A 17,645-nucleotide genomic window follows, 5' to 3' on the forward strand; every position below is an offset into this window, starting at 1 on the left:
CCATAGATTGTAATAAATAAAAAAATGAATGAATGAGTAATGTAGCCCACATATTTGCAAATAAGCTCATTTGTTGTTGCTGGCAAATCATTTGAGTCGCTATTTTTGGAACACACAGACTGAAAGAATGATGTTTAGTACCTCAGAGCCCAAAATATTTTACACTTTTAATTCTAGCCAGAGCTAGTATTCTGAAGGCTGTAATTGTATGTCAAGCTTACATTACCACAGGCTTATTGACTTGTCCTATCTACTTTGTTCAAAGCTGAAGGGGTCTGTGTCACCATGACTTTGAAATAGCACTAAACATTGGTTTGTTGCCAGTCTTGATGAATGCACTGAACATATTTTGTGCTTGAACGAAAGTTTCGTTTTTCTGTGTCACACGTTGATTAATGACACCCAGATTTTTGACAAAGAGACCCTTTCTGCAGGTCAAACATGATAGGACTGGTAAGGACAGTGAATTAAGCTTGGAATACCCAGCTTCAAAAGCAAAGCATTTTTGCCTAGTAGGGTCCTAAGCCTCCCTTGGCTGTTGTATTCTTCTTTGTTTGTTTTGACTTGTCACAAGGTTCAATTAAGATTGTAAAATATCAGCTGTCAATGATATCTGTTACTTGGCACGTGAATCAGTCTTCGTCTATTGTACCTTTAATTCTGCGAACTTTGTACTAAGCTATCATTCTGTAATCGAGCAAGCAGTCTCTAGTCTTTCTCTTTTTGCTGCAAGCATATCATGGGTACACGCTCACGAAAATCCAAGATGCCCATATCTGACGATTACACCACAGGCCCAGCTCTCCAAAATCTGTCGGGCTACCTCGAGAACCCTTTTCCATCTCTCCCTCGTGCAACAGCTGATCAACAAAAGTCCCAAAGCACGAAGTCAAAGAAAAGCACACCACAAGAGATAACGACCTCAGCAGAACATCAACCTTTGTCGTTCGATAAGCAGATCAAACTGGAGCAATTTAAGCAAGGCAATCTACAGTTGCAGTTAGAGATCACAAGGGCGCAGCTAGAGCTAGTGAAGCCAAGCCCAAACATTACACCCTTCCAAGCTATCAGTTCAATGAAACCAGAAGCACCGTCACCTCTTGACAATATTCTTGCCTCGACGCCCTTTAGACCACCAACCCAAGAAGTACTGGTAGAGGGTGGAAGTGTTCCAACTCTCAAAGACTTGCGGGCCGAAGACAAAAAAAAGCGCAAACATCCTTCCCTCTTGCCTAATGATTACCTTTTCTTCGCAAAAGGTAAGATAGATTACGACAAACTCTAGATTTCGGAGTTTGTGGGTGGCTTTCTCGAATTCTTAAATAGTCAGTCAGAGTCCGCGCAACAGTGCTATTTAGCGAATCTCAAACTGCCATGGACCTTGCTGCCACATATTCTTGGAACAGCGAACGGAATTTCCACTTTTTAATCAACACAGCGGTTGAAGCTGGGCATTTGTCTCTCCAACATTTTGACCAGATAAAGGATAGGGCACAAACTTTCTTCACCCACACTGATTTGCCTCCAGCACCGATCAGTCGATGGAAACTTTGACAGTCTCTCTTTGTTCTAAAATGGTAGTAGTCTAATGTGAATTACCAGAAATTATCAATAGCCTCCCTGTGTAGGATCATTGGAAATGATTTCCCAGGGTCGAGTGGTGGTGCAGGAAGGGGGTCTTTAAGACTAAAATCTTTGACAGAATGTATGAACCCAAACTGGAATCTCCAAAGGGGAAGAGGGGCTGAAACCAAAACTCCTATTTGGGGTGTTTGGATATCTTCTGGAACAGGGTATTTGAGCAAAGCCACAAACTTCAATATTATTATATTAAGGCAAAGAAAAATGGTCAAAGGTGCAAACATTTAAAAAGCTCGGCAATGAGCACCAGCTGGAATGTCTTGGTTTGACACAGCCAGGAGAGGGGTGGGCTGGGGTTTGCATTGACTGGTGCATTATTGTTTCTAATATGTAAATTATAAGCATAGAGTAGTCTGAAAGAGTGACTATATTGTCAAAATCTCGGTTACATCAGTAGTAACATCTCAAACTGTGCTTTCCTCAGGGCAGCTTTCCCACAGTACAGGTCAGCCTCTCATGGGCCACAACCCAAAGCAAGGAAACAAGGCCCGACATTTGTCCTCATTGTGATAAAGGACACCTGTACCCATGACTCTATTCTCCTGCACTCCCCAAATACAAACAAAACACCATCACTGGCTGAGTCTCATACTTTAAGTCTTGCTGGTCTGAGTAAGAGGAAAGTTGTTTTTCCAGACAAGCGAGGGGACTTTCTGAAATTAAGAGCTACATTGGAAAAACTTCATCTGGAGAGATTGGTCCAACCCTCCCTGGGCGATGAGCAAGTCAAGACATTCCAATTCAGAGTATTAAAGAACACTTTGATACATGCCCTGGGGGGAGTAGTGGAGGAAGCAGCAGTCACAGCATTTAAGGGGGTGGCAGTCTCTGGATCAGTAGCCCAGGAATGAGCAGCCAAGGAACAAACAGCCAAGGAGCGAGCAGCCAGGGGAAAAGCAGCCCATGAGTGACGGGTTTCTCTTCTCAGATATGTAACACAAACAGAGAAGCAAGGTTGTGGGTGGATCAACTGTCTGAAATGTTTCCAGATTCCACCAAATGCAAGATCGAAATTGCTGTTCAGAGGTCAGCAACACTTGAAGAAGCTGCAGATCATGTGTGCGAGTTTCAAGAAGAAATAGTCATGGTCACAAGTGTACCTGAAACATGCACTGATGGGACATTATATTTTGCATCGTGCGAAAGTGTGGTTGAAAGCCTTATGGCCAATGTCAAGACAGATGATTACAGCCTCAATGTCGACAGAGATAAGGTTTGGAGAGGAGCGCTAATATTTTACAAAAAAAGCTTTCACTAACAGTCACATATTAAGGAACAATCTAACCATTTCCTTCAAAGGAGAGGAAGGTTTAGATGCAGGCGCCATTAGAGCTGAGTTTTTTTAAATGTTGTTGAAAGAAATTCAACAACGGTTTTTTGAGGGTTTAGAGTGGTCTATGCTTCCTATGAAAGACAGCTCCAAAGGCCTACTGTTTCAGCTTGCTGGAATTATTGTGAGCCACACCATTGCTCAAGGTATGCAACCCCACTGTATGTACTCTCTCAACTATGAAGACAAGATATCCCACTTAATGCAGGTACTTTATCGTACTAGTACTATGGTTTTTGTTAAATTTATGGTCATAACTTTCAAAAGTACGTACTAATCTAAAACCCCCAACCGTGTTTACACTCTCGTCTAAACGCAGCTATTGACCAATGAGAGCATGTGTAGGAGCTCACTTATTTTATAATGCTTTTTGGGAATAACCATAAAAGAAATTCAAGCACAACCTAACCGTAGAAAATAATTTTTTTGCTCAGAAAATTTGCCCCCCTCCCCCTCTCTTTCTCAAAAATAATACACCATTTATTTTCTTTCAAATATAATAATTAAAACAAAAAACAGCAAGTGAAAAGTAACTAATCTCAAACAGACTTTTTACCTTTGCAACCTCACATGACAAAACACTCAATTCCTACCATACATAATAGTTTAACCCTTTCACTCCCATGACCTGAAAGCAGCAGGCATTACATGAAAACCAATGTAGCCTGTGGAATGCATTTCGTCTGGCCCGTTGTCCGAGGAGCACCATGTGATTTTGTTGCCATTGCAGAGTTGAAAATCATTAACTCCAAGGAGCATGAACTAGTCATCCGCAACAACATGGGATCACTGAAAGAACTTGAAGCGTATGGTCAACATGCGGAGGGAGGGCAGCTGCTACCTCTCAAATACGATGACCGCTTATATGAGTGAAGCTGCTCTTCATACAAACGGCTCCTGTCACCATCTTTGCAAAAAGCAATAACCAACAATAAATGATATAAACAGTCTGCAACATAGAGCATAAACTGTATTCAGAGGGAGACTGGGGCTAAGATAAGTATTCCAACATGATGTACAGATACAATCGCTGTCTGTAGTTACAGCATTGATATTTTCGCTGTTCCTGGTGGTGCTCAGGGTCTTGCATTTATCACAGCACTTTAGACACAACTGTTTCCCATACTGTGCAGAGTGTGCCTTTCAAATGTGGTTTTGGTCATACATAGCAAAATACTTACAAAACATTGTCGCCGATAAGTTAACAACACTTCACCAACAGGTCACTAACAGTTTGCCAACAGTCGGCTGTTTGTCGGCCAAATGTGGGCCAAGAATTTTGACCAAAACTGCCAGCTGTTTGTCACTCATCTGTTGACCAACTGTTGGCCGCTTGTCGGTTGACTGTCTGCCTTATGTCGGCCAACTGACAGTCGTCTGATGGGAGACAGTTGAAGAAGGGAGCTGTTCTTCACAATTGCTCAATTTTTATTAGCTGCGTTTACACTAGCCATTTTACCCTTAGGTAAATGGCTCTTTCCCACGGAGAAGCAACTTCTTGTGTGAAACAGATTTTACCTGAATGAAATTGACAGGAAATTTCCATGGATAAAAAAAAGAAAAAAGAACAAAGAATTACCAATGACAGTTCCAGAGGTAACTTCTTTGGGTTAATAACAACCAAAAGCGCCTCACCCAACCACAAGAAAGTGAAATGCACCAAATACTAGAAATCCGTGTTGGTTATATGCTGTGTCCATCTTGGCACCAAATCGTACCCTCTACTGCATTTCATTCTCAAACCTCTGAGTTTTTTTTACGTTTAAATCTGTTTGTATGGTAGATTATAGCATATTTGACATTTTTATTTTTCTGCAATAAAGATGTGGAGCAAGATCTTGCTGCTAGGTTTCCAAACTTTTCTGAGGCAGCGAATTGTTGAACAGGCTGGCCCTTCGTACAAAGAAGAACTCCCGAATACCACCTAAACCTTACCTATTTTCCTTGGGGAAGCCAGTTGCAATTCGCTGTCTTGTAGCCTTGCCGATAGTGCACAACTGCTGAGCAGGACAAACCAGGAGATGAATTGCTTAATTTTAGCTTACAGAAACATCCTAACAAGGCGAAAAGAGCATATGGGACAGTATTATGGATGAATTCATGGATTTGTGCCGTGAAGCAGGAATCAATACTTCCAAAACTTTAGCACAGATTAAGGATAAATGGAGAGGACAATTTGAAGAATACAAAGCTGTCTGTGACAAGAACAACAGGGCAGGATGAAACCACAGATCACAATTTTACGATGACATCAACGAATTCATGGTAAGGCCAGACAAAATGACACCACAGTCCCATTTAGCTGCCATGATGCTACTAATATTCTGTTGTGAGGCTTGCGGCAACAATTGAGTGCGATAATTTCTTGGAGTAATTCCTTGGCGTCTTGCTTCTTCTCTGTTTTCATTTGTTCCTGTACCTCAGGAGGGCTTCTCTGTGAATAATGTGAGAAGGGAAACAGTTTTCCATCAAAATGGAAGTTAATTGTTTGACATTGTTCTGAAAACCATTCCAAGTATTGTAGATTTTGAAAGCCATATCCACTAGTGTGCAAATAAGACCAAGTTGCAAAGAATAGGACGTGCCGCGGAAAAAATTAGTAAGTAATCCGTATAAGCCTTCTTACGATAAACCGACGTTACATGAGATTCGGGATAACTGTTGTCAATCAGGACATCTAAACAGGGGGGTTGGCGATTTTCCTCCCTCCATAGTAAATTTAATGTTGATATGTTACAAGTTGATATAGTCAAAGAATAATAGAGCATCATTTTCATTGTTAAATAAATATAATGTATCATCAACATATCTGCAATAAAATAACGCTGCAGCCGTTGTAGTTATCAAACCAGATCCTTTTGTGGTGACCCATAAAAATGTTGGCTAGGACAGGTGCGAGGGGACAACCATTGCCACACCATCAATTTGGTCATAAACGTTCCCATTGAAGGAAAAGTGGGTCTGAGCAGTGGCAAACAAAAATAATTCCTTTCGATTAGACTTGCCGAATTTAAGATCAGGGTTACCCTCTACAATGTAATGTGTGGCCAAGTCAATGGATTCTTCAAGTGGTATGTTGGTAAACAAACTCTTAACATCAAAGGAAACCATCGATTTATCATGAGTGGATAAGTTGGTAATTTCATTAACAAAGGAGAAGTTGTTGTGGAATGAAATAACAAGGAGTGAGCATAAGTGCTTCGCTAAATTCTAATTATAAGTACCAACAGAAGAGACTATGGGGCAAAAAGGGGAGTGGAACCCAGTACCAAGGCCTTGTGCATTTTGGGCAAGCCATAAAGTCTTGCAGGTTGTTACTCAGGGATATAAATGATCATAAATTTCACCAGCAATTTCTGCCCTTAAGTAGCGTTATAACTTACACTCTCTTGTAATAATATTGTAGGATTGGCCCTTAGCTGCTTGAATTTAGAACTGAGATAATGCTACATACATACGTACGTACGTACGTACGTACATACATACACACATACTTCATTTGATCCTGCAGGTTAAAAAGACTGGCAGCCATTGGCTGATGTGGATCTGCATTACTAGTTTACAATAATTACAACTAATAAAAGAGAAAAAAATTTAAAGAACCAAATATGTACAATGTACGAGTAAAAAACAAAAGATAAAAGATAAAAATAAAGTTGAAAGTGTCAATAATAATAAAAGTTATGTGATTTATTTGTGATCAGTGAACACTCCTTTTCCAATTTGAAACTGTTAATAAATTTGGAGAGTTGCTTTAGACGATTTTTAAATGTAGTGACATTATCGTCGTCTTTAACGCTGCTGGGAATTGAGTTCCAGATCATAGTTCCTCTGTGTCGAAGAGAAAGTCTGCCTATTTCCTTTTTGGGTCTGTCCAGTACCAGTTGTTTGGATCGTCGAGAGTCATACTTTATCACTTTCACAGAAAACAATTCAGTTATTTGTGTTGGGCCAGCTTAATAAAAAGCTTGGTGAACGTGTTTTAGTATAGTTTTTTTTTATACATGTATGATAGTGGCAGCCAATTCGCTTTTTTTAGGGATGTAGGTGCAGTGTTCGAAATTGGCGGTCGTCTGAGACGACCAAAAAGTTTACCTGGCTACCAATTTTTAGTAAAATTAAGAGGCTGGTTGCCCAGGGAAAAAACGACGGACAACCCAGCCAAAATAGAAAATAAATTAATCATAAACAGCACCCAACTTACGTGACAATTTTGTTTTGTCAATGTCCGATAGTGTGAAGTTAATAATAATGAAATTGACTCAGCTAAGCTTTTCCTGTGTTTTGGATATCTGTAAATTTTACAAAACATTGCCAGATACGAAAATGTACGAGACAAACACAAAGTTTCATGTCTGAAGGCGATCAAAGACGCCATTTTGAATATGCCACAACTTAAACCCAGACTTCCGCGAAAATCATTGCCGCACACTAAGAACTTGACCGCCTCAAGCTCTACACAGCATGTAAATAAAGGTAGGAACGTTACCACAATTGTTCTCAAATTCTTTACTTCGGTTTTGATTTGTTATGTCTTCAATTAGCAGTACAGTTACAAAGTGCAAATGTGGCGTGAAAATGTGACAAAAATTGATGTTTTTTTTAGTAGTACACTTAAATGTGCAGGTTTTTCTAACGGGCAACCAAGGATTCATCAGGGCAACCAAATTCATGGGTTTGGTTGCTCGGCTTTTGAAATAGGGACCACCTGGATTTTTTTTAAATTCCGAGCACTGTAGATGTTATCTCAGTCGCCTGGTAGGTCATGGATAAGCCTGGCTGCTTTTGTGTGGATCTCCTCCAGTTTACTGAAAAGCGGTGCTGTACATCCACCCCATACTGTGATGCAATAGGTAACTCCTGGGACAACTGTTTTGAAATAGATTTCCTAGAGTACTTTGGGGCGAAAGCATGGCATTCTCCTCAAAGCTCCAAGCTTTTTTCTGTAACTCTTGCATAATCCATCGATGTAAGGTGACCAGGACAATTAATTGTCAATTTCCACGCCTAAGCAGCCTCAGAGTTTACAAAATCAATACTGTTTTCTTCGTATCAGAGTTCTTGAAGGGGGCCAATTAGAGCTTTTGTGGACAGGAGCATAGCTTCACTTTTGCCATTATGAATCGAGAGTCTGTTTCTTTGTGACCACGTGTAAATTTGTTTAAAACTTAAGTTCAGGTGCTGGGTGACAGTATCAAAGTTGTCGCCAATGCAGTAAGCCGTGGTATCGTCTGCATACATCTCGACCTCGCCTTCGGTAACAGCATCGGGCAGGTCATTTACTAATAATGACACTATTGTCATACAATGGTCTATCCAAGATGACCACGTCATTCCCTTAATCCAGTTTGAGTAAGACAATGTCCTTGTTCTTCTTTAACTTCTTTAAAATGTGGAAAGGCTTGACATCACTTTGGGAAGGCTGATGAGAGGAAACGTATACGTTTACAAGATGAGAGAAGTCCGCTTTAAGGTTTCCAGATTGTCCTTTGTCAACAATGTTCTTAAACATGGAAGGATGAATGAGTTTGAAACAAGTATAAATGTCGAATTTGCGAAGGTATGATGTTGACCTTCAGAGCTCTTTGTAGTATCAGTTTGGGAGGATACCAGTTCTGGAAGAAAGTGTGATGTCACATTTCTTTTGTTCTTGCGAAAATACGCAAAAATCGGCAAAAATAATGGAGAGAAATTGGGGCCAAATGCTAAAAGCTCCTTACCAGTCTCTGGGCCCAATATCTGGGGACGTTGAGTAGCAAATCTGGTAGAAACAAGATGGCTGCTAGCACGGTTGCATTTTGGGGACGAAAGTAGAGTTAACAACGGATATTTCAGCCAACGAAAGTTTGTGGATTATGGACGTCACCGCCATGTTGGCGGACATAAAATGAAAGTATACCTTTTTTTGTTTTGTTTTCTCTGTCACAGAGAATTTGCTAGTCCAAGAGAACAATTTTCCTTGAATGTGCCGTTGACAAGTGTTGTTTTTGGAAAGTTTCGTCGCTGGTAACCACCCAGGAAAAATGGTGACCCTTTTTAAAGTTGACTGCTTGAATGCTTTACTCGTACACTGTGTGCATTCCTCGATATATCGCTTCGATCTAGACAAGAGCGCTTATGTTCGCTCAGTCATAACCGTATTTGAGGCATAATTTTAGGCATCATTTGAAGGTGTGATAAATCAGTGAGAGTATAGGAACTTAATTTATAGTTTTACTACTTCGAAATAAATTTGCAAGTGTTTGCCAATCGCTGTTTTAAAGTTTGCTGATGTTTCATCTTTCATGCTCCTACTGTTACAGTTTTCATTCCTTGCTAAATTGTGTTATTGTGGGGAACTCAAAATCGTTACTTTCCCGAGGTTAACAGAGTGGGTCACATGATATCGATCTCGTATTTCAAAGTCATTGTGCATTGTTGATTCATTGTTATCTTAGTTCGTGTTCAGCTAGCTGGTTCGATAGTTAGGTCGATATTTTTGTTTAAGTCCTAAACGCTAATGTCTCAGTACAATTTACGATCGCTTTCTACTCGTGATTATGCGGCAATGGATGGCGGCGATTTGGATGATAATGAGTTCGATTTTCCTCCAGCGATAGTTCCGCCTGGCACCAGTAATGGCAGTAATGGCAATCCAGCTAGTCAATCTTCCACTCCCCTCACTTCAAACAGAGAAGCAAATGGATGGAAAGACGAGATTGCTGAGTTGAACTTAGTCGTTACTCAGGCCAAGGCCGAGAATGCAGACTTAGAAAGTCGAGCAGAGCTCCATGCACTGCGTAAGCGGAACACTCTCTTACAGAGTAAAACTGCTCGCGACAAAGCGTTTCCAGCGGAACGTGCAGGGGCCAACGAACCTTCGGTTACGATTAAAGATCTCTGTGCTGATCCTGCCTTAACCGCTAGGGTTTCTGCTGAAGTCGATCGTCTTGGGCTATCTTCAAGCGACTCGGAAGACAAAGACGGGGCGTCCAACAAGAAGAGTGCCCGAGGTACGAAACTTAGGTCAGGGAAAACTGCTAAGCTTACCAGTCGTGTAGTCACGCGGCAGTTATGGCCACATAGTTTCCTTAGCCTTGCTTATGTATCAAAAGACTGGAATTATGATGAGCTAACTCTCGCCGAATTCGCTGCCGGAGACGCCTCCATTTTGCAGCTAAAACGCCTCTCTCCTGATGAGCGTACTGGATGTCTCGATCATTTCATAGTGTTGATGTATCTTGTAACTCAGTCTGACTGGCCCGCCGTACAAGAATTTCATGTAGCTGTCCTCTTTGAAATTGAGTGTGGCCGTGCTCGTTGGGGCGATTCATTCGCTCATTTGGAATCTCAGCTTCTTCGAGCTGCGACGACCAAACCTACAAGCAGCTTAGGCTCTTCTCGCCAGCTCGGTGCTGAATTATTTTGCCGCAACTTTCAGAGCGGAAAGTGTCCTCATAGCAAGGATCATTACGGCATGATTCGCAGTGAACGAAAATGGCGACAGCATATTTGTGCCAAGTGTTGGACTTTGTTGCGCTCCATTATGAGGCACACAGACTTTTCTGAGGATTTCCCAAGCCTTCCAGCTTCTCCACGCTCTTCTCTGGATCCTTCTCCAGTCACATCTGCCTGACTTTTGAGTGACGCCGTGTTCCCGAATAACTCTTATTTTCCAGACTCTAGTAATTCAAGACTTTCTAAGACTTTTTTGCCTGTTGTTGAGCCGGGCTTGCGTTCTTGAGACATTGATTGTTATGCAAGTTCTTCACACGATATTGATGCTCCCGACCCACCGTTTTTATCGCCAGACTCTAGAGTTTTTGCGCCTGATTCAAGATGTTTTACGACGTGTTCGACGGTTGCGACTTCTGATTTATCTTCGCCCCCTGATGGCAGTGTTTTTCTTGATTTACATGCCCGTGTTTTCGAATCTCGTGTTTATAATTTTCAAGGTCTTCGTTTGTCAGTGCCCTCATCGCTTCGCGTGCCGGTTTGGAGATCTTATCTACAGGAGTACACGGATTATGCCGTTTCCGATTTTTTGGAATTTGGCTGGCCAGTTGGCTTTGATCGTTCGTGTCCACTTCCGAAAACTGTTCAGTTTCACAATCACAAGGGAGCTATTAATTTTCCTGACGCAGTTGATATGTACTTGTCATCGGAGACTGGGAGACATGCGGTTATTGGTCCGTTTGAAACTAATTTTTTCTCATGTCCGGTTGCGGTCTCTCCTTTAAACTCTGTTCCGAAGCCAGATACTACCGAACGACGAATAATTTTGATCTCAGCAGGCCAGTTGGTTCTTCGGTAAATGACGACATCCCTTCTGGAATTTATTTAGATCAGGAGTTTGAGCTTGTCTACCCAACTGTCGACCTGATCGCTGATCGCGTGGCAGCACTCGGTTCTGGTTGTTTACTGTTCAAACGTGATTTGAAACGAGCTTATCGTCAATTCCCAGTGGACGCTCGTGATTATCCACTGTTAGGATACCACTGGAATGGTCATTTTTACTTTGATGTCGTGTTACCTATGGGACTTAGGACTGCTGCAATGGCTTGTCAACGTTCCACGAACGCTGTTTGTTATTTATTATTTGGATGATTTTATCGGTGTTGCTCCAGCGGCGAGGGCATCTCGTGATTATGACTATTGCGGCTCACTTCTTACTGAATTAGGACTTAAGAATCTCCTTCTAAGGCTTGCCCCCCATCCACATGCATGACTTGTCTGGGTGTTCAGGTTAACACTGTGGAGATGACCCTTTTTGTCACCCCGGAGGAACTTACGAAACTTGAACTGTTATTGTCGCATTGGTTGACAAAGAAATCGACGATCAAATCAGAACTGAAAATACTCAAAATAATTAATTTCCCGAGGTTAACAGAGTGGGTCACATGATATCGATCTCGTATGGCAAGGTCATTGTGCATTGTTGTTTCATTCTTATCTTAGTTTGTGTTCAGCTGCACGCTTGATAGTTAGGTCAACATTTTTGTTCCCGCGCTCCCCACCCTTTGGTGGGCAGAGAGGTTGTTATTGTTCTGTTTTCTTCTCTTCCATCTCCTCGTAGGGGTGGTCGTGGGTTAATAAAGCCTTTCTCTTTGCCAAACAAGGTATGTATCAATGTCCTTTATAGTATAGTTGGTGTTCGAGGGGAATTTAGTTTCATGTGTCTTGACTGCCTACAGAAATTGTAAGAAATGGAGGTTCATCACCAAATTATAGAGAACTCTTGCCGCATTTGTGGAGCTAACATCAAGTTAAAGGAAAACGAAAGACAAAGTGCAATCTCTTCCAGCAAAAAAATCTCTCAAGTGTGGCAACAAAATGTGGCTCTGGATTCCCCAGATGTGCAGCCTTTACATATGTGCAATAAATGTACAGAGATCTCTCTGTGCGCCAATGCTAGCTATACCTATGTGGAGAATTGAGATGCAATCAAGGCTGCAATGCAAAGATTCTGATTATCTCCATAACGAATCTACAGGAATTATTTTAAAAGTTGTTCCAAAAAATTATATATTAAAAACTTAACTGAGTAGGAAATAAGCATTTTTATATAAATTATAACCAGATGATTTGTGACATAGCATGGCTCTGTATTGTTTATGCATCCAATGTGGTAACTGGTGGACTGATGTACAACAACCCACTGAGAATCCCTCTAAAAATCAATGAGCATTCCTTTGTCATTTCAGGTGGGATTTTTAATGAACTTTTTTTTTTTGTATAGGGGTGTGCATGTCCAGGGATTCCATGTGGCGAATCTTGTGCGGAATGCTTCATCAAGAGCAAGGCAATTATTGGAGAGTAAGTACATGTACATTACACTACAGAACTTACAACAAAGTGGAAGGGTGAAATGTGAACCTTGTTCATTTTGACCACACATTACAAAAAAATGCAAAATAAGAGTACAAAAAATATTTATTACAGGGACAGTGGTGAGAAAGCCTTAGGAGAAACCATAGGGCTTATAGAATAAGGATTCCTCATTACAGAGGTGTTACATACATGTACATGTATACTGTTTGAAGACTGAGTCGCTTGGTACAATGATTATTACAGTTGAAAGGAATGGACGGGAAACAATCAATAAACATTTGAGGACAAAACATGCAAGGTTAAAAATAGAGCTACAGATGCTAGATTTAAAGGAGGAAGGAGATACTGAGTTACAAATGTCTTTATCTAAAGAATTAAAGTACCTAGGTCCTTGATAGCATACAGAAAATAGTGTGGTGTTGGTTCTACAATGCAATTCTTGTGTTTTATAAAATCATCGTGTTGTTTTACAGGCGTTAAGATAACTGATGGGATTGCCATCATGCTTTTTTGTTATCAAATTAATTTGACTTGATGCTGATGTCCATTGTCATTGCATTATTAATGTAACGAAAGAACATTTACATTTATTTTGACACCACTATGATTTATCTTTTAAATATTTCAGATGGACAGGCATAAGGGATGATCTCCTCTTTCTCCTCGAAGAGGAGCTTTGTGATGTCAACTTGTGTGCTTTGCACTGTGAACTGAGAAATACGGAGCAGCTGTTGAGTTCCTTGGGCAAGCATGCATATGAATGTGGTGGGCTCAAACAATGCAATGCTGTTTTGTCAGAGTATGGCCCCAACAGTATGAGGGGGAGAGATTGTATTGTAGTAAAAGTAAAGCCTGGGCAGGAACGTGCTATTAACAGGCACAACATTCAAGTCGTGTCTTTCTCTGGTAATACAAACAACAACAACAAAGTTTAAAATTACCACACATTTTGTGTTAACCAAAAAAGACAAAAAAAATGTGATAAATGCTATTTTAGTCTTTGTCCAAAAAGTTGTTCATCTGCAGAGACTGTAACACTTGGCTTCAAGTTCTTGCTTAATAAGCAACAGTAATAAATTTAACTTTCATTTTCTCTACTAAAATTATTTAACAGGATTTCACTGCTTCAACATGTGACTACAGTCTCACTTACGATTATGTGTTTGTGATGTTAGCCAAACATTGTGACTTTAAGGTGGCTTACTACAGTATTTTTGACAACATAAATATCACGCGTGCGCGTACTGTCACGTAAGCCCCACGCGAGTAGAAATCACGCGAGCTCTCAAGGTAAACCCCAAAACAAATATGACGACCGCGAAAGAAATTTTCCGTTTGGTTTGTGAACGGTTGTTCCCCTGGCCGAAGAGTCATAACTGGGCTTCCCTTTAACAGATGCTAGTGTCAAGGCTTTTGAAAAAGATTGTTTTGCCCCGTGAAAGAAGTTTATTGTGTTAGCGCGACCTGCTTAATCACAATGTCAACGTCACATGAAGCCAATGAAGAAAGTCGGCACGACCAGAAAGTACAACCATCTCCTTTAGTTTGGCTAAGTTTTGCGGGCACAGCTTTAGTATAAGGCTGGTTTTCAACGCACAAAAGCGTAGTTCATGCAGCTGGAAACAACAAAGGCAGTTCAACATCGCTTACCGGTCTCCGACTCCAAAGAAAGCGTAAAACAACTGCTTGTATGAGCAGAGGAAACGAGCGGTTTTGCTGCGACTTTGTCACATCCCCGCACTGCGTCCCCGTAAACATTGGCAAAAATATCTCCGAACTTCACTTCTCTTCCTTGCTAGAAAAAAGGTACATCAACCTTTCTTTCATTCATGTCCCCTCCCGGAGAATCCAATCGATGGAAACCGATGATCGGAAATTCAATAGATCAATCGATAAAATTAGTTAATTGGTATCGATTGGTATCGGCCAATCGATGACCAATGGATAACCACACAAAAACCGTCGATTGATTGCTATCGATTGGCTCAGCAACCTCGAACAGACCTCACGCACGCTACCTATCCGATCATCTGCCATTTTTAGGAAGCCCTATGGACCCAGTCTTTTCAACTCAAAGAATATACCCCGTTGCACGTGTACTCGAATTACGCACTTGCCCGTCATTGCCTTTCCGTGTCATAATGTCTAAGCAAGACGTCCGGGTAGAGGCTTTACTGAATATAAGGTGCATCGTCAAAGGCTATCATCTTTGCCGTTTTGAGGTGAACATCGGTGAAGTGTTCACTGCAAAAGAGAAGAGGGGAGAACGCGGAAACGCGTTTAAAGTTGTGAACCATCGTGGCAGCTCGCCCAGGCCTGTCAACCCCATTATACCGTTTTAAAAAGAGAAAGAAGAGAGTATTGAGTATTGAAATGTATTTACAATTACTGTGTACAAAGTTGTTTTTTATGCGTCGATTCCGGTTCCGTCAATCTGCAACCAATCGATACCAATTTATCTATCGATTGGTATTGATAATCGATACCAATCAATAACCACACGAATCTTCGCCATTGATTGGTCATCGATTATCAATATCAATCGATTAATTGATATAGATTGGTATCGATTGATATAGATTGTCATCGATTATCGATTGGATACTCCGGGTCCCCTGAAGTGCTCGCGGTGATTTCACTGCTATTGCGGGTGCGGGTTTTCCCCGAAATTAGCGCATGCATGATACAACTTTCATTGTGATCACAAAAAGAGACTTTTAGGCGCCAAATTCTCAAAAAGTAGTCATACAACCCATGCCCAAATTTTGAGAACTGGGAGACTGGGACTGGACACTATGTAGTCAAGATGTCGTGTTGAGCTCCATGCCGAGCAAACGTATTTTCCACTTAAAATTAGCCTTACTCGTTACCACTCGCGCTGTATGTCTGGTGTACGACTTAGATCAGGAAAAAGAACAGGCAAAGCAGGAGTTGTTGAGCGGAAACCAAAAGAAAAGTCAAAGGTAACGAAAGAAGAGTCGACCGTGAACGACGCCATTCTTGAAGAGCTCAAATCCCTTCGAAGTGACCTTACAAAACAAATGCAAATAATTAGTGACGAACTCGCAACTTTTAAAAACACCACTGATGCCCGACTTGCGAAGATTGAAAACGTAATTTCAAAAGTTGAAGCCGAAAGTAGAGAAGCTCGAAGAAGATGTTGGCGGCTTGAATACAACGCTAAATGAAACAGAGAAGTCTTTTCAAGAATGTAACATGGAGTTGAAGAAAAGAGTAGAACGCTTGGAACTTTCATTTTCATTCATGTCATTCACGAGATATTAATATTCGAGTGCTGGGTGTGGCTGAAGAGGATGGCGAAAATTGTTTTACGATAATACAGAATTACTTTACTCTTCTTGGTTTCCAAGATGACATCGGCGAAATAGAAAACGTACACCGTACCGGCAAGAAACAAGATGGCAAACCCAGACAAATCATTGCTAAACTCTATAGCAGACCTTTCAAGAGAGAATTTCTTTGTGTCGCTAAGAGGCCTGAAAATAAAGAAGCATTGAACGGAATTTGATTTGTTGAAGATTTCACTCCTTATGACTTCGAAACCCGAAAAAAAAAAAGCACTCCCAATCATGAAAGAGGCTTTCGACAATGGCAAGAAGGTGCGATTTACAAGAGGAAAGCTTTTCATAGACGCTAAGGCAGTACCTGTTGACTAGCTGTTACCAAATTTGCTTACTTCGGAGCACAACAACGGCAATGCTCTTTACAATTAATACCTGGCGATGAATTCGCTTGTGTTCAGACGGCCTGTGCCAAAGAGCACAGGAGCGAACTTTGTAAGCTCTAGAAAAGTCCTGTTACTCTATTTCTTAGTTTTCGCTTTTGTTTTAAGTGGAATAATTGTTTTATTAAAAACAATCAAGAAATATTGTAAGTTATGGCTGGTTTCGCTTAGCAAGAACAACCAGAAGACCATTGTAATGATCCCTATCCTTGAGCATGGTATAATAGCTCATATACCATGGCCGCTAAGCCAATCAAATCCCTGGAATTGCATTATACAATGATCCATTTTTTAATGATGATAATTATTATGGCAATGATAATGATAATGATAATAGTGGTGACTGCAGGAGAACCTGCTCACATCTCAGTTTTGGAATAAGTCATAAGATACACTCTGAGGTCTTACAAAAAACTTATGTACAAACGCATTCGTAGAATTTATTTTGTTTGATGTTAAATTTTCTTAAAACCAACCCCTCTGCTTGAAAACTAAAAAATGAGAATTAAAAAGTTCAGGTCTGAGGCTTCATTAACCAACAAAAGCTTGACTAAGAAAAACATACGATTCGCGTTTGCACCTGGATGAAACTAGTGCAGAATAATTCTGCCCATTAATGCTAATCCAAAAGTACTCTGTTTTAGTAAGAAACTGGAAAACATGAAAGATAAACAAGGCCACGTGATAATTTCTGACGTTTCTTAAACTATATAGTAACTCAATACTTTACCTTGAGCCATTTTCTGCACAATCGTGGAATTCGATCTGTAATTTAGGTCTGCAAAGTGATGAGAATATATTCTTTGGGCAGGTGTAGCCTGATACTGGTAAATAAGCGCTAAACGTTGAGCCTAGTTCTGCACAGCAAAATCACACTAGCCACCATCTTGAAAATACATAAGGCCTGGGACTAGTGTCGCAGGGAAAACTGGTACCCAGTTATAAGGAAGGGCGGGAATTTTCATCTAATGTCGCATGAACATGGTGAACAAGCAAGGTGAAATGTAAGTTTAAACTAATTTGAATTTCCTAATGGTTAAGTTTTCATTTCTCTTGAGCTTAAAATTTGTTTTCTCTCTAGGGATAAACAGGGTGATCCCAAAAAAGGTATGGGATTAT

General features: G+C 40.7%; 1 protein-coding gene and 2 pseudogenes across 2 annotated transcripts; all 3 read left to right on the forward strand.

Annotated features, from left to right (window-relative positions):
• The first annotated feature begins 654 nt into the window (after window positions 1-654).
• On the forward strand, window positions 655-1,554 carry LOC146481125 (uncharacterized; annotated as a pseudogene).
• Window positions 1,555-9,435: 7,881 nt separating this feature from the next.
• On the forward strand, window positions 9,436-10,842 carry LOC146481126 (uncharacterized). Its single transcript, XM_085108820.1, has one exon. It carries the CDS (start codon window positions 9,471-9,473, stop codon window positions 10,584-10,586), a length of 1,116 nt encoding a protein of 371 aa, XP_084964946.1. The 5' UTR covers window positions 9,436-9,470; the 3' UTR covers window positions 10,587-10,842.
• On the forward strand, window positions 10,707-17,631 carry LOC146481127 (uncharacterized; annotated as a pseudogene). The gene is made up of 3 exons (XR_014864573.1): window positions 10,707-12,766; window positions 13,410-13,546; window positions 17,608-17,631. The product of XR_014864573.1 is annotated as an uncharacterized LOC146481127 (transcript).
• The last annotated feature ends 14 nt before the right edge of the window (window positions 17,632-17,645 follow it).

The sequence above is a fragment of the Pavona decussata genome, unplaced genomic scaffold (assembly GCF_977016875.1).
Source record: "Pavona decussata unplaced genomic scaffold, jaPavDecu1.1 SCAFFOLD_51, whole genome shotgun sequence".
NCBI classification, from domain to species: Eukaryota; Metazoa; Cnidaria; class Anthozoa; order Scleractinia; family Agariciidae; genus Pavona; species Pavona decussata.